Genomic DNA, 27362 nt, shown 5'->3' with positions numbered 1-27362 from the left:
ATGTTGCTTGTCCTGCTCTTTATTTTCCTAGTCCTGCAGTATTCCAGCCATGTCTACTCCTTTGACCGTTCTTACTGTGCTTCAAAGACAAAACCCAGTGTGTACAAGGATGGGGAAATGGTGATTGCTGCATTTTTTCCACTTTTTACTTTTGTTTTAGATTTCTTGACTGAGGATCCAAGAAATATGACCTACTATAATCAGTAAGTTCATTTGTTTTAATTTCTTCATTGTCTTCCTTACTTTTGACTAGATAATGCCTAGAAATACTATGTGTGCACACACTGGTGCTGTCTACATCCTGCATAGTGCTCTTTCTACTCCATATCCCAAGGATTGTCTGCGATTTATTTTTACTGTTTCTATTAACTAGGTTCTTTGCCTCAAAAGAACAAAAGAATTCTAGTTTCCTTAATTCTGGCTTCTTCTTTCTGAGACTCAATTCTCTCCTTATTACTTCCCCGTACCTGGCCCTCTTCAAACCTGTGTTGTCACTGAATAATATCCAACATTATTACCTAGAATCACAACACAAGTTTTTGGCATGGATCCTGTAAAATGAGTATATGAAAAATTCTCTTCCTGAATAGCAAAGGATCTTTATTTTTCAGTTATTTCTATTAGCTTTTTGAGGTATTTGTATTTACATTGGTATAAAACCTCTGTTAAATGTATAGTTGGCAAAGATTTTCTTACTCTGTGGGCTTTTTCTTTACCTCATTGATTACTGTGCAGAAGATTTTTAGTTTCATGAAGACCAAAATTGTCTGTTGGCCTTAATTCTTGAACAAACGAAGTAATCCCCTACAACTATATTATGGAGGGTACTGTCTATGTTCTCTTCTAGTAGTTTTTGGTGTTTCATTTAGGTCTTTGATCCACTTGAATTAGCTTTTGTGAAAGTTGATATCTAGAGGTTTAGTTTCATTCTTCTGCATGTGGACATCCAGTCTCTTCAGAGCCATTTTCTTTGGAATAGGTATTTTTGGCTTCTTAGTCAAATATTAAGTTGCTGGGGTTACATGTTCTCATGTATGGAATTTGATTTCGTTCCATTGCTCTACATGTCTGCTCTGCTTCGGTACCATGTTGTTTTATTACTATGGCGCTCTAATATTTATTAAGATCTAGAATTGTAACTACTCCTGTATTGTACTGTCTTCTCAGGATTTCTTTGTATTTCATTTAAATTTTTTAGGATAGCATTTTTATTTGTTCCTGATAAAAGTAAGATGGGATTTTGACTAGAATTGCATTGAATCTATAAAGGGCTTTTGGTAGGATGGTCATTTTCATTATTTCATCCGTCCATGAGCATGGGTATCTTTGCATTTACTAGTGTCTTTTCTTCTTTGGAATTTTAAAGTTTTCATTAAAGAAATACTTAACTTCCTTGATTAGATTTATTCCTACATGGTTTATTTTCCTTGAGGCTATTGTGAATCAGTATTTATGATATCCTTCTTTGTATGTTTCTCGTTGGTGTATCAAAAAAGCTATTGATTTTACAAGTTGATTCTGCATCCTCCCACATTACTGAATTTGGCAATCATTTCTTTTCTGGTAGAATTTTTAGGATATCTAATATACAGAATCATGTCATCTGTAAATAATGATAGTTTGACTTTTTCTTTGTTTATGTGTATTCCCCTAACTTCTCTCTCTTGCCTCATTGTTCTATCAAATATTTCAAGCCCAATATTAAAAATGAATGGAGGTGTTGCACAGTCCTGACTAATTTCTGAGTGGGTTTCTCCACTGTGATCTTGACCACCCACCCCCTTGCTGATATAATCCTCTTCCTTCTCTTTGACAAAACTCTTGGAGCTCAGCCTGGTGCTTGACTGTGGATCTCTGTATCTGCTTCAATCAGTTGAAGATTCTATGATGACAATTAGAGTCACCAATCAGATTACAGTGGAAGGTCAGTTAGGCATCCAATTCTCTGTCTCTGTCTCTGTCTCTCTCTGTCTCTCTGTCTTTCTCTCTAGACAAATTCTCTTTATGTAAATCTGACTGCCATGGAACTTGGTGTATATATCAGGCTGGTCTTGAATTCACAGAGATTTTCTGACTCTGTATTCTAGATGCTGAGATTAAAGCCATGTACTTCAATGCCTAATTCTCAAATTTTAATTGTTTTAGAAAATGATATTTATAATGATTTAAAATCAATTCTCAGTTCTAATTTAAATATGCATATCTCTCTAAAAGTTTCTGATGCTACCTTCTTCCTTCATACCTCCAGTTTGAGAGATGAATAGGCTTCAAAGTTTTCCAAATTTTTGTTTTGACTTGACCTATTACTTTTAGGCTTTAAAGTGTATTAAATATATTATTAAAGTCTGTTATCTTGTATTGTTTTTCTTTTAAAATGATGTAGTATATATTTTTCCTCTTGTTAATATTTATTTTCCCTTACCGTGATAAAATAACATAAAAAAATTGTTGGGTCCCAACCCCCACAGACCTCTGTGCATTGTTTCTTAGCTGATAGCCACAGGTGCACCCTGTTCTCTAGTCCTAGCTTACAGCCCCGGGCTTGCCCACCTCATCAATATCTAGCACGAGGAAAACTCAGTATCCTTCACCTGGGGTTTCTCCACTGTACTGTAAGTCTGTATATAAGACTGCTCACTACTTATGGCACAAACACAGGCAGGCATACAGAATGCAAAGACACAGACACACGTGCACTCTCATAGCAATAAAGGTGGCAGATTCATTCTCTTAGCACAAACAGTTGGATGTCTTGTCTTTCATCTCTCAATACCTTGGACTTGTTCATTGTGTGGACACCACACAAAAGTAAGTTAAGGGAGAGTGATTTGTTTTGACTTACACTTCCATAGAGATGCTATTCATCATGCCAGGTAGGACATGACAGTAGGGAGAGAAATCACAATTATGGCAGGAACAGGAATTTGGTTGGTCACATTGTATTTTCCCTCATGAAACAAGAGATTCTAAGGGAACTGAAGTCAACATGTAAAGCCCAGTGGCCTCTCCTCCATGACCCACTTCCTCCCTGAGGGTTAAAATATTGAAACATCCACAGCCTCCATTAATGAACTGAGGACAGAGTCCAGATAAGAGTATGTGGGAGATACCTGACATAAAACCATGGAACCCTTAAATACACATGTATCTTCTGTTCAGGTTGAATGCAAAGAACTACCAGATAGTCCTTGCGATGGTTTTTGCCATTGAGGAGATCAACCGGAACCTCCACCTTTTACCCAATGTGTCTCTGGGATATGACATCTATAATGTCCTGTTCAATGAATGGTGGACTTTGGATAGATGCATCACATGGCAATCAGGCCCAAAGAAGTATGTTCCTAATTACACCTGTAGGAGAGAAATGAAGTCTGTTGCAGTACTCACAGGAGTATCATCGATAATATCTTCCCATATAGCGACACTGCTGGGACTCTACAAATATCCACAGGTGAGAATGAGTGGAGTGAAGAGACATAAAAACACTCGTAAGTTCACTGCCATTAAAGGAGGCAAAAGATGTTGAAAAATTGTGCTCATGCATCTGACAAAGTTTATAATCCCAGACAGTATTTATTCAGTGACTTGGTGACATATCCACATTTTCTTTGTCTAGGACAGAGAAAAGAGAAAGGCAGGAGAAGACAGTGATTATCTGGAACTCTGAATGATCAGGAATTTTCTAGAAAGTTCTCAGAAAATAGAATTCCAGTATTTTAATGGTATGATGGAATAGATAAGTAGCTTCAGGAGTAAAGTATTTGATTCACAAGCATGAGTTTGGATCTCTATCACTCAAATAAAATCTGGCCATGGCAGTGTACATAATTTTTTAATAATTTATTTATTTTTATCATTTTATGTGTATCAGAATTTTGCCTGAATACATGTCTGTGTGAGGGTGTTAGATCTTGAAGTTATAGACAGCTGTGAGCTGCCATTTGGGTGCTGGGATTTGAACCCAGGTTCTCTGGAAGAGCAGTCACTGCTCTTAAACCACTGAGCAGTATATATCTTTATCCAGTTCTGGTAAAGCAGAGAGTCCCTTATATGCAAACAGTGAGCTGCAGGTTCACTTAGAGATCTATGCTCAAAAGAAAAAGAAAAAATAAGTGAAGAATGACAGAGTAAGGATTCCAGTATTGACCTTTGACTCCATGTGCACACATATACATATACAGATGTGATGATCAATCAAATACTCTTCATCACTCTAGCTGCTTCTAAAGGTCTGTCATGATTGGGCGTGCACACTATGCTCACTTTACTTAATTCTTTTCCTTTTAGCTGGCTATTGGGTCTTTTGATCTTCACTTGAATCATGATGACCAGTTTCCTGATCTCTATCAAATGGCCTCCAGGGATACATCTCTGGCTTGTGGCATTGTCTCTTTATTGAATTATTTCCACTGGAATTGGGTGGGGTTGATTGTGTCTGAAGGAGAAAAAGGTGTTGAGATCATCTCAGACTTGGGGGCAGAAATGAACAGAAACAGAATATGTGTAGATTTTGTAGAAATGCTCCCAGTCAGTGAAGTATCCTTTTTAGCAATCAGACAATTGAAACCTACACGGCTTCTGAAGTCATCAGCAAATGTAATCATTGCCTATGGTGACAGTGACTTTCTGAGAGGTTTCCTGTTTTATTTAAAACATACTTTAGTTACCACGAAAGTCTGGATCATGAACTCAGAATGGGATATTTTACTCCATTCAAGGCTTTTCATTTTGCAGTCATTCCATGGCAGTCTCATTTTCACACATCGCCACAAAGAAATCTCTGGTTATGGGAATTTTATCCAATCAGTTCACCCTTCTAAATACCCAGAAGATTTTTACCTTGCAAGATTCTGGTTCTACTTTTTTAACTGCTCTTATGCTGATGATGACTGTAATACATTGGAGAACTGTGCACCTAATGTTTCCTTGTATGAATCACCTAAGAACTCTTTTGATACTGTCATGACTGAATATGCTTACAACACATACAATGCTGTGTATGCTGTGGCCCATAGCCTTCATGAGATGCTTCTTCATCAAGTGGAAGGAAAACCAACAAGAAAGTCAGAAGACCTGATATTTCCAGCCTGGCAGGTAATGTGTCTCCCCCAGGATTGCTCACAACTTCAGCACTGCGATTTTTCTAAATGTATTCTTTAGGAGGCCACATTACTTGTTAGGATCTCTGAGAGCATAAAATAAACTACTTGTAACACTGAAAAGCAGGTAAGTCAAGATGTATACAGACATGGTTCAAAGAAGAAAGTATCTGTGGAAAGGAAATGTGTTCTAAATCTACATCAGTGTTTTGTGTTGCCAGATCAAGGATTTCTATAGGAAAAATGCATAACATCTCTAGTCTTATGAGTCTCATGCGATGCAGTGGATGCTGGGAAACCAGAGCTGACTGTAGAGGATACAGTGCCTAAGCACATGGAATCACAAAACATAGAGAAAGGAGTCTGCAGAGAAAAGCTGGAGGGTAGAACCAACTGAGAATATTACACTTAAATATGTAGAGTCCCACCCATGGACAAGAGGCTTCAGAAGGAAGGGAAGGGACTGAGCTGACTGGAGATGGAATACTTCACAGAACAACCACAACATGCAGCAAAGCCTGTGGAGTCAGACTGGGCAGCAGAGATAAATAAGGGAAGGATGCCCAGGCATATATAATTCCACAGCCTTTTGTTTTTCCATATAAAGTTGATTATGGTTTTTTCACGGTCTGTGAAGAATTTGCTGGAATTTTGATAGGGATTGCATTAACTGTAGATTGCTTTGGCAAGATTTCAATTTTTATTATGTTGATCCTACCAATCTAAGAGCATGGGAGATCTTTCCATTTTCTGGTATCTGTTGGGGAAGTCTTATGCCAATAAAGCACTGTCTGGCCAATAGGGAATCTAGATAGGAGGGACTAGGAGTCCAGGAGGATTCTGGGAAGGAGAAACACAAGAGTTCGAGATGTAACGCCATTGGGGTAGGAAGCCCGGAAACCTCTCCGGTAAGAGACATACTTAGATTAACAATTATGGGGTAATTACTTAAGTCAGAGCTAGCCAGTAAGAAACAAGCAAGGCCAACAGCTTTATAATTAATATAGCCTCCTGTGTGTTTATTTGGGACTGATGTGGCTCTGGAACCAGGCGGGCAGGAAGGCTTTCCTCAAAGAAAAAGCTTCTCTTTACAGAATGGTTGTCAGGAGTGGGATTGAATTTCCACGCAAAACAACAAAAGTTTAAAGGAATTTTAAAAACAAAAGAACAGAGAGAAGCACAGATTTTGGTGACAGCATTTTTCTCAGGTGTGCTCTGTTTTGCTAGCAACAACCCGAGATTCACGTGGCTCGCTTACCGGAGTCTTCCTGACTGGGCATAAAAAGAAAAAAAAATCAGCCAGCAAGGTTGTTTTAAGAGACTCTACTAACGATTTAAAGGTGTGTACGTACAGATGGAAGTGGCAGCATTTGCTGGATGTCAGCATGGACTGAGGCGGTAATCTCGAATCACGCTTATGCCCGCCATCTTGAAACGGCAGTTTAAAACAGCCGCGGTTTTATAGATAAGACACGTGGCCAGAAAAACATAAAGCTTTACAGTAAAGTCAGACTTGGATGAACAAAACCTCTAAAGGTTTACAGTGTGTTTAAAAATATACGTGAGATTGAGAGAGAAAATGAAATGGCAAAGTGGTATATAAATACAAAAGCCTGCGTTGTGGTGGCACACACCGGTAGGATTTACTCCAGAGGCAGAGGCAGGCGGATTTCCAAAGAGAAACCCTGTCTCAGAGAAAAATAAATAAAAGTGAAAAAAATAGAGTAATAATAATAATAGATAAATAAATAAGCCATGTAAAGATGGAAAATACACAGAGAGTCTGGATACTGTACGCTATTATGTTTTTCAGTTTTTTCATTGCTAAGGAAGGAACAGCTACTGAAGTACACTTGATTATAAATGCTGCTGAATTAATTCAACTTATATCTTTTGAAAATGCCTTGACCTCAAAATTTAAGTATAAGGATATGTTACTCGGAAAAGGAGTTTTAGTTTATGTTTCCACAGAAAATGAAAAGCTGAGGATTCCTTCCAGTCTTCTGTGGTTTGATGAACTAAGACCCCCGGAAGCAGTGGATTAGATGTTCCAACAATTGAAACAGCTAAGATGATGGAGCTTTACAGACCATGAAAATAAGGACTTATACAGGTTTCTGAGTTTTGTCATGATCCCCATGGTGTGAACAGCGCCCCCTTCCAGCATGAAGCAGTTTGGAATGAGCAACGTCCTAATTCCCATCTTGTTTATAAATATTTGTTTTCATTTAAATGGGGTTGTTTATAATTGGCTAATGATAACAGCCGATCTCTTTTAATGGTAAAAAGGGGGATTATGGTATGAGTATGGTTTTTCATTTATTGATACAAATTCAAGGTCAATTTTGTGATATGTATATTTCTCCTCTTGATTAAGTATTGTGCTTATACTGATCTTTTAAAACGTAATGCATAATTTAATACAGACTATAGATAGTTACTTATAATAGTCAGAATTTATAGTTAGGTAAGTTAGGTTTTCTAGATATATAGAGATGTATTTGAGACAGATAGATAGTCTTCAAACCTTTCAAAGACCTTCAGAAAGTGGCATTTAAAATGGTTTAGGGTTTTTCTTGACAATGAGAAATGTCTGCTCCTGGCAGCACCAATTACGTATGAGAGGAAGATGGGCATGGAAGAAACTTGTTACGGAGTTTGCTTTCAACATGGCAAGATTAGCCATTTGGACAAGAAACTGCTCTTGCCTATACTGTTTGACTGTTGCTGTATAAACTGGACATGCAGGACCCATGGGAAAGTGACTGCTGAACTCAGTCTTACAGGGTTCCTGATTCATGGAAGAGTCTACCAGACTTTCTGCAGGACACAGAAAAATGACTGACAGCCTGCCAATGCAGATGGGCAGTTTGAAATTTCCTGCTTTGCTGAGAAGTGTTCCAGACACATTGTGGCCTATGGGCTGAAGATTGATGCCCCAACGTTACAGAGGAACTTCGGGTGACTGTCCAGGCAGTAAGATATCTCTGTCAATCCTAGTGTTTATATATTATCCTTCTGTGGTCTTTGATGGAGTTGAAGACAGATAGTTATAGTTAAAGTTTTCCTTAGTCATGATAAAAGATAAGCTACATAGAACTTTGGACTCACAAGGATGGGATGGATGATATTTTCTTTAAATCTTGCTAAAATATTGTAACTATGTTCTTATTTGATAACTGTTCTGTTATATACAATTTGACTGTGTTAAAGTTAAGACCTTTCTTTTTGTTTAAACAGAAAAGAGGAGATGTTGGGGAAGTCTTATGCCAATAAAGCACTGTCTGGCCAATAGGGAATCTAGATAGGAGGGACTAGGAGTCCAGGAGGACTCTGGGAAGGAGAAACACAAGAGTTCGAGTTGTAACACCATTGGGGTAGGAAGCCCGGAAACCTCTCCGGTAAGAGACATACTTAGATTAACAATTATGGGGTAATTACTTAAGTCAGAGCTAGCCAGTAAGAAACAAGCAAGGCCAACAGCTTCATAATTAATACAGCGTCTTGTGTGTTTATTTGGGGACTACAATGTGGCAGAGCCCAGGCAGCTGGTGGGGGATAAACCAAAGCGGCTAGCAAAGAAAAAGCTTCTCTTAACAGGTATCCTCTTTGATTTCTTTCTTTAAAGACTCAAAGTTCTTGATATACAGGTATTTTACTTCTTTGGTTAGCATTATCCCCAGATATTTATGTTGATTATGGCTATTTTAAAAGGTGATGTTTCTCTGAATTTTTTTCTCAGCCACTTCATCATCTATATATAATAGGGCTACTGATTTTTTTTAGTTAACCTTGTATCCTGCCACTTTACTGAAGGTATTTATCAGCTCTAGGAGTTCCCTTGGGAGTTTTTCGGGTCACTTATGTAAACTATCATATCATCTGCAAATAGTGAAAGCTTGAATTCTTCTTTTCCTATTTGTATCCCCTTGATCTCCTCTTGTTGACTTATTGCTTAATTGATTACAGCCCTCAATTTGATTATTTCCTGGCATCTGCTCCTCCTGGGTGAGTTTGCTTCTTTTTGTTCTAGAACATTCAGCTGTGCTATTAATTCTCTAGTATTACTGTTCTCAAGTTTCTTCATGTGGACACTTAGTGCTATGAACTTTCCTCTCAGCACTGCTTTTAGGGTGTCCCATAAGCTTGGGTATGTTGTGTCTTCATTCTCATTGGATTTCAGGAAGTTTTTAATTTCTTTTTTTATTTCTTCCTTTACCCAGGGATGGTACAATTGTGCAGTATTCAATTTCCATGAGTTTGTAGGGTTTCTGCGATTTGTGTTATTGTTGAATTCTAATTTTAATGCATGGTGGTCTGATAAGATACAGGGGTTTATTCCAATGTTTTGTATCTGTAGAGATTTGCTGTTTCCTATTATGTGGTGAATTTTAGAGAAGGTTCCATGTGGTGCCGAGAAGACGGTATATCCCTTTGTGTTTGGGTAGAATGTACTATAGATGTCTGTTAAACCCAGATGGGTCATAACTTCTATTATTTTTTGTTTCATTGTTAAGTTTCTGTCTGGAGGTTATGTGTAGCAGTGAGAGCAGAGTGTTGATGTCTCCTACTACTAGTGTGTGAAATTTTATGTGCGATTTGAATTTAGTGATGTTTGTTTCACGAATGTAGGTTCCTTTGTATTTGGGGCATTGATGTTCAAAATTGAGACTTCATCTTGATGGACTTTTCCTTTGATGAATATGAAATGTCCTTCTTCATCTCTTATTTTAATTTGAAGTCTAGTTTGTTAGATATTAGGATTGCTACACGCGCTTATTTCTTGGGTCCATTTAATTGGAAAATCTATTCCCAACCCTTTACTCTGAGGTAATTTCTGTGTTTGATGTTGAGATGTGTTTCCAGTATTCAGCAGAAGGATGGGTTCTGTCTTCGTATCCATTCTGCTAGTCTGTGTCTTTTGATAGGCAAGTTGAGACCATTGACATTGAGGGATATTAATGACCATTGATTGATGATTCTTATTTGTGCTTGATTTATTGGTAGTGGAATTATTTTGTGTAGGTTCTCCTCCCTTTTTCTTTTGGTGTTTGGTAAAGTGGGATTATCTATTGCCTGTGTCTTTGTGAGTGTAGTTATCTTCGTTGGGCCTAGGTTTTCCTTCTAGCACTTTCTATAGTGCTGGATTCATGGATACGTATTGTTTAATCTGGCTTTGACATGAAATATTTTGTTTTCTCCATCTATGGTAATTGAAAGCTTTGCAGGATATAGTAGTCTGGGCTGGCATCCTTGTTCCCTTAGTGTTTGTAGGACATCTGTCCAGGATCTTCTGGCTTTCATAGTTTCCACTGAGAAATCAGGTGTAATTTGGATAGGTCTGCCTTTATATGTTACTTGGCCTTTTCTTTAGCTGTTCTTAATATTTTCTCTTTATTCTGTAGGTTTGATGTTTTGATTATTATATGGTGAGGTGACTTCTTTTTCTGGTCCAGCCTATTTGGTGTTCTGTAAGATTCTTGTATTTTCATGGGCATATCCTTCTTTAGATTGGGGAAGTTTTCTTCTATGATTTTGTTGAATATGTTTTCTGTACCTTTGAGCTGTATTTCTTTGCCTTCTTCTATACCTATTATTCTCAGGTTTGACTTCTTCATGGTGTCCCATATTTCCTGGATATTTTGTGTTATGGATTTGTTGGCTTTGAGATTTTCTTTGGTTGATGACTGTATATCTTCTAATGAGTCTTCAACACCTGAGATTATCTCTTCTATCTCTTGTATTCTATTGGTGATACTTGCATTGGTAGATCCTGATCATTTACCCAGCTTTTCTATTTCCAGCATCCCCTCATTCTGTGTTTTCTTTATTGTTTCTATTTCAGCTTTCAATCCATCATCTGTTTGAGTTGTTTCCTTCATTTGTTTGGTTGTTTTTTCTTGGTATTCTTTAGATTCTTTGAGAGATTTGTTTATTTCTTGAATTTTCCCCCCATTTCATGGATTTTTGTTTGTTTTTTCTTCTATTTCTTTAAGGGATTTCCTCATTTCCTCTTTGAGGGTTACTATCTTCATCATAAAATAATTTTTAAGGTCTGTCTCCTCTGCTTCATCTATGTAGTTCTTTTCTGGTCTTGCTGGCGTTGGATCTCTAGATTCTGGTGGAGTCATGTTGGTCTTTCTATTGCTGAGTGTGCTCTTATTCTGTCTTCTTCACATCTCTTCTTCCAGTGTGTGCAGATGGGGTCTTTCTGTCTCCACTGGTCTCCTTCCTTCATGAAGGTGAAGCTGGGGATGCTGACACTGAAGCTGAAGCTGGGGTTGCCAGAGGTTGGGGCCTGGGAGGGCTGAAGTCTTTCCAGTGTGGGCGAGTCTCCTGGATGCCAGGAGCAGGCCCCCAGAAGATCGAGGTGTTGGGTGTTGGGCGGGGGATGGATAGTGTCCTCCTGGGACCCAAGCTCACCTGAAGCTGCCATCGCCGGAGGTTGGGGCCTGTAAGATCTGATGTTTGGATAGAATGTTCTATAGATGTCTGTTAAACAAAATTGTGTCATAAACTTCCATTACTTCCTTTGTTTCTTTGTTAAGTTTCTGACTGGTGGTCCTGTCTAGTGGTGAGAATGGGATGTTGAGGTCTCCCACTATAAATGTGTGAGGTTTTATGTGTGATTTGAATTTTAATAATGCTTCTTTTATGAACATGGATGCCTTTGTATTTGGGGCATTGATGTTCAGAATTGAGACTTCATATTGATGGATTTCTACTGTGAAGAATATGAAGTGACCTCCTTTATCTCTTTACATTTATTTTAGTTTAAGGTATAATATTTTAGATATTAGGATTGCTACCCCTGCTTGTTTCTTGGGTCCATTTGATTTGAAAATCTTTTCCCAACCCTTAACTCTGAGATACCATCTGTCTTTCAGGTTGTGGTATGTTTCTTGTATACAGCAGAAGGATGGATTCTGTGTTCATATCCATTCTGTTAGTCTGTGTCTATTTATAGGTGAGTGAAAACCATTAACATTGAGTGATATTAATGACCATTGATTGTTCATTATTGTTTGTTTTGAATTTGGTGGTGGTGGTGGAATCATGTGTGGATTTCCACCCATTTTTTTCTTTTGGCTGTTGGTAAGGTGGGAATGTAGTTAATTCCATTGGGTTGGTGTTTTCCTTATGGAACTTTATGTAGGACTGGATTTGTAAATATTATTGCTTAAATCTGTTTTTGTCATTAAATATCCTTTTTTTCTCCATCTATAGTAATTGAAAGCTTTGCTGAGTATAGTAGTCTGGACTGGCATCCCTGGTCTCTTAGTGTTGGTAGAATGCCTATCCAGGACCTTCTGGCTTTCAGAGTTTCCATGGAGAAGTCAGGTGTAATTCTGATAGGTTTGCCTTTGTATGTTATTTGAAATTTTAGCTAAGCTGATCTTATTATTCTTTCTTTATTCTTTATGTTTGGGGTTTTGATTATTATGTGGCAAGGGAACTTCCTTTTGTGGTCCAGTCTATTTGCTGTTCTGTAACTTCTTGTACTTTTATAGGCATTTCCTTCTTTAGGTTGGGAAAGTCTTCTTCTATGATATTGTTGAATATCTTTTCTGCACCTTTGAGTTGGGTTTCTTTACCTTCTTCTATACCTATTATTCTTAGGTTTGGTCTTTTCACGGTGTCCCATACTTCCTGGATATTTTTTGTTAGGGATTTGCTGAACTTGAGATTTTCTTGGGTCAATGAATGCATTTCTCCTAGTGTATCTTCAACACTTGAAATTCTCTCTTTAATCTCTTGCATTTTGTTGGTTATGTTGCATCTATAGTTCCTGATCATTTACCCAGCTTTTCTATTATGAGAATTACCTCGGTTTGTGTTTTCTTTTTGCCTCTATTTCAATTTTCAGGTCTTGAACTGTTTTAATTATTTCCTTCATCTGTTTGTTTTTCTTGTCTTTTCTTAAGATGTTTGTTGATTCATTGCATTTTTCGGTTTGTTTATTCTTCCATTTATTATCCATTCATATCCTCTTTGAAGGCTTCTATCATTTTCATGAAGGTCATTCTCTTCTGCTTCATTTGCATTGGGATGTGCAGATCTTGCTTCTGTAGGACCCCTAGACTCTGGTGGTATCATACTGATTTTTCTGTTGTTGAGTGTGTTTTTAAATTGTCCTCTTCCCATCCCTTCTTCCAGTGGGTACAGAAGGAGTCTCTTCCTCACTAGGTAGGTACGAATCTGAGTCTTAATGTGAGAAGTCTCTCTTTACAATCCAGTTACACCTGCTCCAGTTGCTGGGAATAAGTGAATGTTAAGTGTTAAATCCTATACTATACATTTGCAACAATCCCTCTAAGGCTCAGAGAACATTGCAGAAGAGGAGGGTGGAAACAATATTGGAGTTGAAGGCAAAGAGAAGTGCTGCAAAATGCCATCTTCTGAAAATATGGCCATGGCAACCTTGAGCTCATAGCAGCTGAAGTTATTTATGCTGGATCTGCACAAGACTAGCTCTAAGCAAGAAGTTATGGGAATGGGAGGGCACCCTACTCTCCTTGTGGAACCATTGGGTGTTAAAATGTCTGGAAGATTGGAAGTCATTGCCTTCAGTTTTGTACCAACTTGAAACCCACTCTCAAGCTCCAGTAATTTAAAAATCATGATCAAAGCAAAGGCCTCAGCTTCCCTCATGAACTCCTTAAATGACAGAAAAAGTAAACCACCTTTTTTGTCATTCCTAGAATATAGTTTTTCAAATTTTTGATCATTTACTACATGTATTAATGACTTTTTGGTCCATTTACCCTAATTAAGTGCACTAACCCCTCGTGCTCCTGTTGAAACATCTTCCCAATAGTCCCTTCTCCTACTTTCACACCTTCTTTGTGACTCACTGAGTTCAATTATGATTTTTCACATAAGCATGAGTGGGAGTTATTTACTGAAATATGCACAATCTAATATTAGCTACAACACTGAAATGAATCACACACACACACACACACACACACACACACACACACACACAGCAACCACTGACTGCCCGTAATCTTTCTGTCAGGTATGAGTTCCCCACTGGATAATGGATGGTGATGAGCATAACTTCATGCAGAACTTCTGTAGGTAATAACAGCTCCAATAAATTCATGAATGCAACAACAGAGTCTTATACAAAATTCTCATCCTCTGGCCCTTACCTTCTTTGGGTACTCTCTTCCACAATTCACCCTGAACCTTTGTGTGAGTGATTTATATGTTCCGTTCAGAACCAAGCATTCAGTATATAGTTACCTTTCTGTTGCTATATAAAGCACAATGGCTAGGGCAAATTGCAGAAGTGCAGGCCCCTCTTTCACTTTTTCATTCTAGATCTTTGTAAGAGTTTTAATAATGATGATGCCAGCAAATTGATATTATGCTGTCTTGAACTTTATCTTATCAAATAAATTAGTCCATTACTTTTTAAATTATCCTTGGGCATGTTTTACGACAAAGGTAGAGACAAACATATTTTTCCCAAAATATCACAGGAAAGGCCTCTAACCCAGTTACTGCTATAGTTCCCTTCTGCAACCCCTTGAGCTGCCCAACAGTACACATTGTTTCAGCTCCACTGTCTTCCAGGCTCTTACTAGGAAGGTCCTTTCATCTCTGCCTACAGCATTCGACGTTTTTTTTTGTTCCAAAGTTTAAAAACTACCACATTCCTCCATAAAAAAATCATGAATAGGTTCTTCACATCAATACTTCCCTCCTGATAACAACTTCTGAGTTAGTTACTTTTTATTGCTATGCTAAAACACTGTAACCAAGGCAACTTCCAGAGAAGACAGAGTTATTTCAGCTTACAGTTCCAGAGGTTCAGAGTCCACAATTTTGAGGCTAGCATAGCAACAAGAAATAGGTCTGGTTACCAAGTAGAGTATGAAGCTGCGAATAGCTAACACCCTCTATCTCACTCAGAGCTAGCAAACTGGAAGTGGTATAGATCTTTAAACTCTCAAAGCCCACACCCAGTAGCATAATTCCTCCAACAAGGCAGCATCTCCTAACCTCCCCAAAGAGTCCAATCGCAAAAAGACAAACATGGTATGTACTCACTCATATATGGATTTTAGACATGGATCAGGATAGTACCAGTCTGCACTTCCACTGATAGAGAGTCTGGGAAACAGGAAAGAACCTAAAAGATATGCATATATGCATAGTACCCAAGAGAAGAGGATTGAGACAAGATCCTCTGAATGGATGGGGAACATGGCGAGGGGTGGGGGAGGAGTGGGAGCTGGGAAGAAGAGAGGGGGGAGAAGAGGAAGAGAGAGTAGGTCATGGGGGAACAGGAAATTTGAGTGGGTGGGGGTAGGATAGGGGGAAGAGGGAATCATAGGTTAGAAGACAGATCACGAACCAGAGTGACCTCTAGTGATCTAAAGGGATAACACCAATTGGCAAGCTAAGCAATAGTGGAGAGACCACCTCGAATGCCCATTCCTGATAATGAACTTGATGTCTATAACCATCCGGGAGCCTTCATCCAGTGACTGATGGAAGCAGAGGCAAACACACACAATTAAGCACTGAACTGAACCCAAGGAACCCAGTGACAGAGAGAGAGGAGAGATGAGCAAATTGGCAAAGAATGGGCTGGCAAAACCAGCAGAGACAGCTGATCTGAACAGGGGAGAGCTCTTGGACCCCAGACCGACAGCGGGGAGGCCAGCCAGCATGGGACTGATCTGGACCCCCCGAATGTGAGTGTCAGTGAGAAGGCCTGGGCAACCTATGGGGCCCTGAGCAGTGGATCAGTGTCTATCCCTGGAATACAAACAGTCTTCGTGTGCCCATATCACAAAGAGGGTTGCTCTCTCAGCCTGGACTCTTAGGGGAGTGCCTGGACCCTACCCTGAGTGAAATGAGAGACTCTAGATATCCCCTATGTGGAAGGAATTGGCAATAGGGTAGGAGGCTGGGGGGGATGGGGGTGCGGGAGGAGGGGAGGGAGAGGGAACTGGAATTGACATGTAAAACCAGCTATTTAAAATTAAAATAAAAAGTGATAACAAAAAAAGAACTAGACACTTCTACAGAATTTGATACTATGTTACTAAAAATAATTACTCACATATGAAATTCTGTCCTTTCATCTATTTTGTTTTAATTTTACTTCAGTTGATAACAGGAAACGCTGATACTCCACACATGAAACACCAGTTATCAAAAAAAAAAAGAGAGAAATTATCAGCCATTTTTTGTGTTTAAACACTACTTGTTGTAAATTACATGAATGAGTAAACCTGTGTTCTTCTTAGTGTCTTTATGTTTGGACTTTACTCATCAATGTGGAAGACTGTGTGTGGGCAGGTCTGATGCTGATCATCAGCCTAAGGCAAAGCTGATTTCTATGAACAGGTTTAAGCAGCATAACTTAAACAGCCTCAGAACTTCTTATTTGTTTATAAAATAAAAATCCTTTTGCCTCTGAGTGGAAGAACAGCATAAACAAACTTATTAAAATACGGTAAAAATTAATAATAATTTGAAGAAAAAAGAGTAACAGCAGCTGGGCACCAAGTACTCAAACGTCTGTGCTTATGAGGGACATTTCATCGTTCAAATCGCTTTGTGCTTCAGTCACTTGTTATTAGCACTTTGACCAGTTGAGAACCTCTGCTCATTCCAAGAAATGTCTCTAACGACTGCTAAAAGCAGCACTGATCTATCAGTGTCAGCATAAATATTTTGAAAGCAGTTTGACACCACATCCACTCAGCAAAATAACAGAAGAGCATTCATTACCTTTAGGGTCAATGTCCTCTTCACCCATAAGTAGCAGCTATGAATTTCCTCCTATGGTGTGTGCTTCAAATTCACCATAACATTCATGTACTATTTATTATACAAGTGAGTATATCTCGACAGGAAGGTCATTATTATAATCAAGGGTATTGCAACTAGATAGGACCAGTGATGATTTTGCTTCCCCAACAGCATCCATGGCGTCCACCACTGAAGGCTAGCCTGAAGGAAGGACTTCCAGCTCAGCTCTAGCTTGGTGTCTTCAACAATAGTATCTCAGTTATGGACAAGTAGGAACAATGGCAGTAACCTGTAATTTTGGGGGGATTCTGGGCCTCCCTTTATAACAACTCATAAAAATTCTCTATACCCAATACTGGGATTTTGAATTAACATTAATCAGAAGCAATTAATATTGCTTCTGATGGAAGCAATATTCAATAATGAATGGTGCCTCCACTCAAATGCAGAGATAGCAGAGTTTTACCACAATGCCAAGTTTTATGCAGAACAGGGATCAAACCCAGGATTTCATTCATGCTAGGAAACTCAATCAACTGAGAAATATCCCTGCCCCCAAAACTATTTAAGGGTTAAAACTACTCTTGACACTTCACATAAAGATTCTCATCTAACATATCAAGGTGTTCAAAGTTTCATTTCAGACACTCTCTGGGCAATGTACAGGTTACTTTTTGTCAATATAACACAAATGAGACTCACTTGGGAAGGTGTAACCTCAGTTGAAAATTATATCCATCAGATTGGTCCATGGACAAGTCTGTGGACATTTTCTTGACCAATGACTGTTGTGGGAGGGCCCAGCCCACTGTGGACAGTGTGACCCCTGGTCAGGTTGTCCTAGGTTGGATAAGAATGAAAGCTGAGCAAGCCATGTAAAATAAGTCAATAAGCGCATTCCTCCACGGTCTCTGTTTCATTTCCTACCTCCAGGTTCCTGCCTTAAGTTCTTGATTTCGTTTCCTTCTGTGATGGCCTGTAACATGTAAACTTTTGTCACAGTAATAGAAAGAAAAGCAGGATGGGTTAATTTTGAAAATAAATAGATATGGCTAATTTTTGTCAGACAAACTAGCAATTGACGGGTTTTCTTTCATTTACCAATTATTTTGGTGCTTGTGATTGAGAACTACTGTATGTTGAACAGATGAATGTTTTCAGAAATGTTAAAATATTTTAGTTTTGATGGGCTGCCATTTGTCCTACATTCTTGATACTTATGTTAAATTTGTTTTATGCATCAAGGATTTAAACAATATGAGACTTTACCTAACACTTGGCTTATTTGTCTTCACTCTGGTACCAACTTCATAAGATAATGCAACTTTTTTAGCTGCACCCGTTTCTAAAGAACATGCAGTTTACTAATCTTGCTGGAGAACAAGTGACTTTGGATGACAAAATGAAATTGAATGCAGACTATGACATTCTCAACTACTGGAACTTTCCAGAAGGTCTTGGACTTAAGGTGAAAGTTGGACAGTTTTCCCCATATGGTCCACGTGGACAACAATTATCTTTATCCGAGGACATGATAGAATGGGCCACAGAAATTACAGAGGTGAGGTGGGTATTATTGTAACTCTATGAATTACACATACTAGAACAAATCTCGCTCAGGATCCCTTAACCAAAAAGCTATCTGCAGTGGACACCTTCTTGCAAAGGAAACAGTAATGTCTTTCAGTAGAGTCTTGCTTCAGGGCAGACTCCATACCCAAGAAACTCAGTGTTATTTTGTAGAACTTTTATGTCATATTTCTTTTTGTCTTACTGGTCTTTTTGTGTTATGTGTGCATGTCTCTCGTGGGTTTTGTTTGTTTTCCTTTTGTTTGCTTGTTTTTAAAAAGTGAGAAAGAACTCAGGCTGGACATGGGGGAGGGCATAGTCCCTGCCTGGGATGATATAACAGACTTTGAAAATCCCCCATGGAAGGCCTTACCCTCCCTGTGGAGCAGAAGGGTGATGGAGTGGGGTGTTGAGGGGGATTGGGAGGAGGGGAGAAGGGAAGGCTGAGGGAGCTGGAAGTAACATGTGTAAAAAGTTAAATAAAAAATTTTTAAAGGAAAGAGCATGGAGTTGAATGAATGTGGAGTTGGAGGCGATATGACAGGAGACACATCTTCAAAAATACTTCAAATGACAAAGATTTTGATTATTTGCATATTATATTACATATTTATTCTGTATTTTTTTGCTTGAGAATTTTTGTGATATTTTGATATGCTGATATTTTAAAATTTTCCACATAAACTTTTAAAATATTATTATGTATTAAAAATAATATAAATACATAAAATATGTTATTTTTGTGGGTCCATTTAAAATCTAGGATAGTACTATTTCTGCATAGAATGAAATAGGGATTTCAGTTGGTATTGCACTGAATTCATAAGTAGTTTTCAGGAATATGGTCATTTCCACAATATTAATTCTACAAATCCTTGAGCATGGGATGTCCTAACATCTTTATAGGGGAACTCAATTACAATAACAAATACAGTAAATTGACAGGAATATTGATGCCAACTTGCTGTAGATGACACCTATGTATTTTTCTTTTTTTTTCTAACATGGTTTAGAGATAGCACCACTAGGGTATTGGGGAAGATATACTCTACAGGTTTTTAGAGCTAAGGGTGTGATAATTACTTTAACAAAATAAGGATGGAATTGTGGAAATGAGAGAAGAGAGAAAAGTATGAATGAGAAGCGCAGTGCATGGTGTAGGGCATGAATGACACTAGAGAAAATATTTCACAGGAGTTCACCAAGGCTGTGACAGGGTGTTTTCTGCTCAGGCAATTGACTCCAGGATGACCAGGGAGAATCTCAGCTAAAATTCCTGTGCCTCATTTCTTCTGCTCACCCACTGCCTGCAACTCTGTACATTGGGCTGACATGTTCCAGCCTGCTGTTTTCTAGTGACCATGTCCAACAGTGCCTCACTGGCTGCTACTTTTGTCCTTGACCAGTGCAAGCAAGATGCTGAAACAGTGCCTGCTTGACTGTTCCTGTTGGAAACAAAAGTTCCATACTGGCTTATTTCTTTTACTGCTAAAGGTAGAGTCATTTTAGTTTTTACTGTGACCCCTGTCTTTCACTGAATCTCACAGAGGCAGCTTTTAATCCATTATAATATCCAGAACTCCTTGAACCATATATGTGCTTTTAAATTTTTATACTTCCATTTTAGGGAAGAGAATTTTCTTACATACTGTATGTAACTACAACATGTTGATTGACCAGTATGCACCTAAATGCTCACACATTTCCTGTCAAAATATTCACACCCTCTGTTGTGGGTTTTCATTACTGACATATCTCTAGATTGAGTTTGGTGGTTTCTGAGATCCATTTAACTGTTACTTTTGAGTCTCAGATAAGGCACCATAATGTGGTTCGTGGCAGTAGAAACCACTCATCTCTAAGCAGCCAGGTAGCAAAACTAGAGGTAGGATTAGTCAATTGTCCCAATATGCCTTCCAATGGCCAGCCTCCAATCACCAACTTCCTCACCTTTTAAAAAATATTTTGTTTTTATTTTTCATTTTTTGTAATCTGCATGTTGAGTGCAGGAGCCCACGGAGGCCAAAAGCGGCTGTTGGGTTTCCTGAAGCTGAAGGTCCAGGCAGTTTTGAGCCATGTAAGGTGGGAGCTAAGTTCAGAACCTCTGCAAGAGCACTCCATGCTGTCAGTACTGAGCCATTTCTCCAGCCCAAGTTTTCTCCACTGAAAGGCTTCACCATGTCTCAGAAACACCACATGTTGAAGGTCATCACCACTAAGGGGGCATGTGATGTCCACGCTACAGCGACGTCTAATCAGTTGATTATTTACGGATACAAAAACTGGATTCATTAAAGATCCAACTCTATGAACAGCATACTTAATAAAGTAGTAGGCAAACATCTGATGGTAACTTGGCCACATTTGATTTTCCTCAGACTCCCCAGTCTGTATGCAGTGAAAGCTGTGGTCCTGGGTACAGAAAATCCCTCCCAGAAGGAAAGGCGGTTTGCTGTTTTGTCTGCACTCAATGCCCAGAGAATGAGATTTCCAATGAGACAGGTATGGAGAAATTCTCGACTCGTCTGAGATGTTTGCTAATAAGAGAAAGAAAATTAAGTAAGTAAAGTGTAGTCGTGCACACCTTCTGCACCCAGGAGGCAGAGGCAGGCTGATCTCTGTGAGTTTACAACCAGACTGTTCTACATAGCAAGTTCCAGTACAGCCAGGGTTACAGAGGGAGAACTGTTTAAAAAGTAATTTTAATAATGAATAAATTCCTTCACATTGATGTTTTAGAATGCTATCATGGGGATAAGAGGGCTGCAGCCTACATTCATCAGTGATGCCCTGTATGTCTTCTGAGGTGGTGTGAAACACACAGGATGTGACTAGCCCATTTCACACTCACATTCTCACACTCTTTTTAACCTGGTTACACAAAAGGTGGTTAGCTGACCTGATTTGAACCTGAAAGTACTCTCTGTTTCTTTATGTACTGGAAAGAGCTGGTCGGGGGCAAATGTTCCCCTATGGGGTATGTTTGATCATGAGCAAGGGGTGACAGAGCTTCAAAGATCAGTGCTGGGAGAGGGAAGAAGAACAAACATGATCTGCCAACCGCATTCCTGGAGCCCTCACACTTGACCCCTAGCTTAACACATAGGCAGTCCTCGACCCCACACCACCCAGAAGAGATTAGTCCATTTTTCAGAGGAAGCACCTTTCACCTCATTCTGTAAGTTGAAATTCCCCACAGTACAGAACTCTTAACAGGTTTACGCCAGAGGTGCACCCCAGAACCAAGACTGTCACATGAGTGACCACTCACTGACCTTTCCAGAAATTCCAGAAATTTCCAGGTATTTCCGACTACAGAGAACCTCAAACAATAGGACATATCTCAGCCAGCATCTCATACTGCTTATTTAGAATCTGCAGAGTAACACAGAGGCCTCTTCTTCTAAATGACCCTGATTGATAGGTTTCAGGTTTCTTGTCTTTTGAGACTGTAGTCTAGAGTGGGTAGCCTCTACTCCAATAGAGTGAGCTCTCCTGCAGCAATATTATCACAATATGGGTGCTAGGTCCTAGGTCCTCTTTTGATGACCATTTCACTATGAAAAATCCCTGGGTTGCACCAGGCTGGAGCTTTCTTGTTGAATCCTGGGGCTTTCATGTAGCTATCCCTGTTAACATACATCCAGTCAATGCTGCTTCAGTTTCATCTAGTTGGAAAGTATGAGAGGACTCTCTGCCTCTTTTTCACTATATTCCCTCTTTCCTGATATTCTTTACACTTTTAAAAATGAAATAAAAGACACTCATCAATTACTGAATACTAATAGTTGATAAACATTATGGAAATAACAATATTAATGATTAATGGAATCTAGTATTGCAAAGATAAGTAGAAATGGCAAACTATGATATATTCCCAATTCATTTAGTATTGAAATTCCAAGTGATGCATGGTGGAACATAATGAAGACTCAGGGAATCAGAAGGCAAAGGTAGAAGAATGGTTTCAGACCAAGAGTTCAAAACCAGCATGGGCAACACAGTGAGACATGTCTTTGAAACTGTTTTAAATGGTTTCATATACAAGCCATTGGGCAACAGCAATATCAACAGATATACTAACTCAGAAAGTTGACTTTTCATGGAGACATGATAACTGACTTCCTTTACATTTTGTTCCATGGTCTATGTTGGAGTTGGCTGAATACTTGTAAATCTAATATTTAATATCTTTTCAACAAGCCATAGGCTAAAGAAGAGAGAATAGTGTTAGAGAGATGGCTCAGGAAGTAAAATAAAATAAACATGAGGACTTAAGTAGATTCCAAACAATCACATAAAAAGCCAGGTGTGGTGATGACCTATGCCTGAAAATCCAACACTGGAAAGGCAGAAATAGGCAAATCCCTGGCACTCCTTGACCAGCCAGCCTAGCCTAATCAGCAAGCCTCAGAGAGATCATATTTTAAAATAAAATAAATGATTCATGAGAAATGCATCTGAGGCTGACCTCTGAATGCTACATGGACACACACAAGCATGCATACACATCCATGAACACACATACACCCGCACAAACACAAATATGCATGTACACATATACACAGTCACACATGCACAATTAAAAATAGAAACAAAACATACATTATAAAGACTCCAGGATTAAAAATATCACTGCTTAAACATGGTACACTGAAGATAAAATTATAGATTTCTATGAGCTAAATAGTGTGTAGCCATGGCATATATGCTTTTACTGTGTTTAATAAAGAAAAGCTGAAGTTCTACAAATCATTATAGATCTATAATGAAACTTTGATTTGTAGAACTTAAGAGCCATTACAGTTTAAAAGAGAAATCTGGCACTAGGGGTGTGCCCAGAGATACACAACTAATGATGAAACCAACTAATAATCTAAGCAATAGTTGGAGAGGCTACCTTAAATGTCCTTCCCCTATAATGAGATTGATGACTACCTTAAATGCCATCCTAGAGCCTTTATCCAGTAGCTGATGGAAGCTGAAGCAGAGATTCACAACTAAGCACTGAACTGAACTCCTGGAATTCAGTTGTAAAGATGGAGGAAAGATGAGCAAAGGGGTCAAGATTGTGCTGGGGAAATCCAGAGAAACAACTGACCTAAGCAAGTGGGAGCTCATGGACCCCAGTCTGAAAGCTGGGGAGCCAGCATAGGACTGAACCAGGCCTCCTGAAAGTGGGTGTTAGTGGAGAGGCCTGAGCAGTCTATGGGGCCTCTGGCAGTGGAACCAGTATTATCCTAGTGCACAAATGGACTTTGGGAGTCCATTCCCCATGGAGTGATACTCTCTCACCCTAGTTTCACAGGGGACTACCTAGGATCTGCCCCAAATGATGTGACAGACTTTGATGACCCCTATAGAAGGCCTCACCCTCCCTGAGGAATGGTTGGGAAGAGATTGATGGGTCGGTAGAGGGGATGGGAGGATGGGAGGCAGAGGGAACTGGGATTGATATGTAAAATGGGATTGTTTCCAAATTAAATAAAAATTTATTTTAAAAGTTTCATATAAAAGTGGAAAAATATAAAAATTGAATACAACAAAAGTAAAGTAGAAGAGATTAACAAAGGAACATCTTAAGGAAAAGAGAAGATAATAAAAAATGAGAATACTAAAAATTAAATTTCAGGGCTGGAAAGATGAATCAGTGGTTAAGAGCACTGGCTGCGCTTCCAAAGGACCAAGGTGCAGTTCCCAGCTCCCATGTGGAGTCTCACAATTGGAAACTCTAGTTCATGGGGGATCTGACTCCCTTTTCTTACTCTTGCGGATACTGCGCACATGTGGTGCACAAACACACATCCAGCAAAACACACAGACAACTTAAAATAAAACAAATTAAAACTTAAAATTGTTAAACTAAAATTTAGAACTGTTTAGAAGTTTGATAACCATAGGATAAAAACTTAAAAAATATTAATACTGCAAATGGAGTCATTGAAGTTTTAATAAAATGAAATATGATATAAATAATTTCACATTCACATACTTGAAATTCTAGGTGAATTGACAATCATAAAGGAAATAAAAATTAACAACTGCCCCAACAATACATGATTAAATTATCAGGAGCCCACTACCTAGGGACTGTAGCAATGTCTCAGCGGTTAAGAACACTTGCTGCTCTTGCATACATGAGTTCAGTTCTCAGCACACACATCCAGTTGGTCACAACCATCCATAACTCCAATTCCAGGGGACCAAAGGCCACCTTCAATCATGTGTACAAGCCCACACACATGCACACTTGCATATAATTAAATTTTTTTAGTCTTCCCTAATAAAAATTGATCTACACAAAAAGAATCCAATGTCTATAAATGAAGTGAATTTTTTCCCACATTTTTTGTTAACACCTTTAAACAGTCTGCTTTTTGTTGTTTGTTGTTATTTTCCAGAAACGATCTCATGAGGACCAGGCTGTTCCCCTTGCCAAATAGCTGTATCTGGCCTTAACTCCTATTCCTCCTGACTCCACCTCCCAATGACAAGGACTACAGATGTGTGCCACCATGTGACAAACTGTTAGAATGCAGTACTTACTCATTAAACCCCTTCAGACAGAATAAAAGCAACCAGGGAAGTCAGTTCACCTTTGAACTCCATATCTGAGAACACCGTTACTAGGAGAGAGCTTCAGAGGCCCCTTCTTACATCACTAAATTAATTTTTCAAAATTGTGTGTGTGTGTGTGTGTGTGTGTGGTGTGTCCATGTGAGCGGGTGCGCGTGTGTCATGGGGCACAGATGGAACTGGAGAGACAGCCAATACCCTTCCACTTTGCTTGAGACCACATTTCTCCACAGATGCATTAGCCAGGCTACATGGCCCCATGAGCTCCTGGGAAGTACTGTCTGTCTCTCATCTTACTGTAGGGGTACACTGAGATTAGAGATGCTTGTGCTGCTGAATTCAGCTTTTACGTGGGTCCTGGGAATCCAAACTCAAGCCATCAGGCTTGAGCAGCAAGGCTTTACCCCATGAATCAGCTTTCCCAGCCCAGGCAATATTTCATATGAAGGCAATATTGTGACTAAATTCAAGCTGTGTAGTGGAAGTAAGTAGGGAAGTTTCTGGAAAGGGGGTAAATGATACCAGAATCTTCAAAGCAACACACAATTGAATAAGCAGGAGAAAATGTGACTTTCTTCATGTCACCATGAAGGCAATGGGCAATAGTCACATTAACCCCACACTGCATACTTTCATTTGTTGTCTGAAGTAGCAAAGGAGGGCTACTAGGCTCACCTAGTCAAATGAGTGAGTGAAGTGGACAACAGAAAGATAATGACCATGAAATAACACTCATGTTTTCACCAGATGTGGATCAGTGTATGAAGTGTCTAGATCATCAATATGTCAATACAGAGCGAAACCACTGCCTCCAAAAGTCTATGACCTTCCTGGATTATGACGACCCCCTGGGGATAGGTCTGTCATGCATGGCCTTGTGTTTCTCTGCACTGTCAGCTCTGGTTCTTGGGATCTTTGTGAAGAAGCAAGACACTCCCATTGTAAAGGCAAATAACCGCACTCTCAGCTACATCCTGCTCCTCACCCTTCACTTCTGCTTTCTCTGCCCTTTTCTCTTCATTGGCCATCCCAACACAGCCACTTGCATCCTACAGCAGACCACATTTGGAGTGCTGTTCACTGTAGCTGTCTCCACTGTCTTGGCCAAAACTATTACTGTGGTTCTGGCTTATAAGGTCACTGCTCCCGGAAGAAGAATCAGGTGGTTGTTGGTAACACGGGCACCTAACTTCATTGTTCCCATCTGCACCTTCATCCAAATTGTCCTGTGTGGGGTCTGGCTGGGGAACTCTCCCCCCTTCGTTGACACTGACACACACTCTGAACAGGAACACATTATCGTCCTGTGCAACAACGGCTCTGTCACTGCTTTCTACTGCATGCTGGGATATCTGGGAGCTCTGGCCTTGGGAAGCTTCACTGTGGCTTTCCTTGCCAGGAACCTGCCTGACACCTTCAATGAAGCCAAGTTCCTGACCTTCAGCATGCTGGTGTTCTGCAGTGTCTGGGTCACCTTCCTTCCTGTCTACCACAGCACCAAAGGGAAGGTCATGGTGGCTGTGGAGGTCTTCTCCATCTTGGCCTCCAGTGCAGGGCTTCTAGGGTGCATCTTTGCCCCCAAGTGCTACATCATCTTGTTAAGACCACAAAAGAACTCTATTCAGGGTCTCAGGGACAAAATACATTATAGGCCCAAGTCTTAATACATTTTTAATTAATTTTCAACTTTGTACATAAAGGATATTTCATTATTACATTTTCATGTGTATTTTGTTCTTATCCATCCTCTTCACAATCTGATACCCTATCCCCTCTACCTCCTCCTGTTTCTTCCTTATCTTAAAACACTCCTCGTTTCTACGTTCATACATGTGTTTCTTTACCCCTTCCCTTTTCCACCTCCCTTACTTTCTCCCCTCTCTCAGCTACTTTCTTCTTTCAGGTTGAGGAGAGAGACAGAAAAAGCCAGCCCCTTGTGGTATTTATAAATGACCATGGATTAAGTCACCAAATTAAAAAATTTCCAGTTCCAAAAATTTCCTTTTAAATGTCATGACCTTTATTCTTCCTTAAGGCTGAACTAATGCCACTGTGAATATGTTCCACATTTACTTTATCTGTTCACCTGCTGCTTCCTTTTCTCAGCTACCATGCAAGTACAGTAACAATCATGGATGTGCAAATATCTCTTTAGGTGTCTTCTGGGTTTATATAACTAGCAGTGGTATGTTAGATTGATTGGTAATCTATATTTAATTTTGATAGTAACTTCTACACTCTTTTGACAGTGGTTTAAAAAGTCCTAGTAAACATGGAACACTACTCACAAAGGAAAAAAGATAGGGTGTGGGGTCAACTTTTAAAGTTTTAGACTTTAGA

At 39.2% G+C, this 27362-nt stretch overlaps 1 protein-coding gene across 1 annotated transcript; it reads left to right on the top strand.

Annotated features, from left to right (window-relative positions):
- LOC101826673 (vomeronasal type-2 receptor 116-like) lies at positions 1 to 26686 on the top strand. Its single transcript, XM_040731605.1, has 6 exons — positions 1 to 203; positions 3160 to 3451; positions 4288 to 5094; positions 18211 to 18438; positions 20825 to 20948; positions 25770 to 26686. Exons 1-6 carry the CDS (start codon positions 1 to 3, stop codon positions 26684 to 26686), a joined length of 2571 nt encoding a protein of 856 aa, XP_040587539.1.
- Positions 26687 to 27362: the final 676 nt, after the last annotated feature.

This window comes from Mesocricetus auratus, unplaced genomic scaffold, assembly GCF_017639785.1.
Source record: "Mesocricetus auratus isolate SY011 unplaced genomic scaffold, BCM_Maur_2.0 Super-Scaffold_100025, whole genome shotgun sequence".
NCBI classification, from domain to species: domain Eukaryota; kingdom Metazoa; phylum Chordata; class Mammalia; order Rodentia; family Cricetidae; genus Mesocricetus; species Mesocricetus auratus.
The sequence above is the reverse complement of the archived record's forward strand: the minus strand, read 5'-3'. Positions and strand labels throughout refer to the sequence as shown.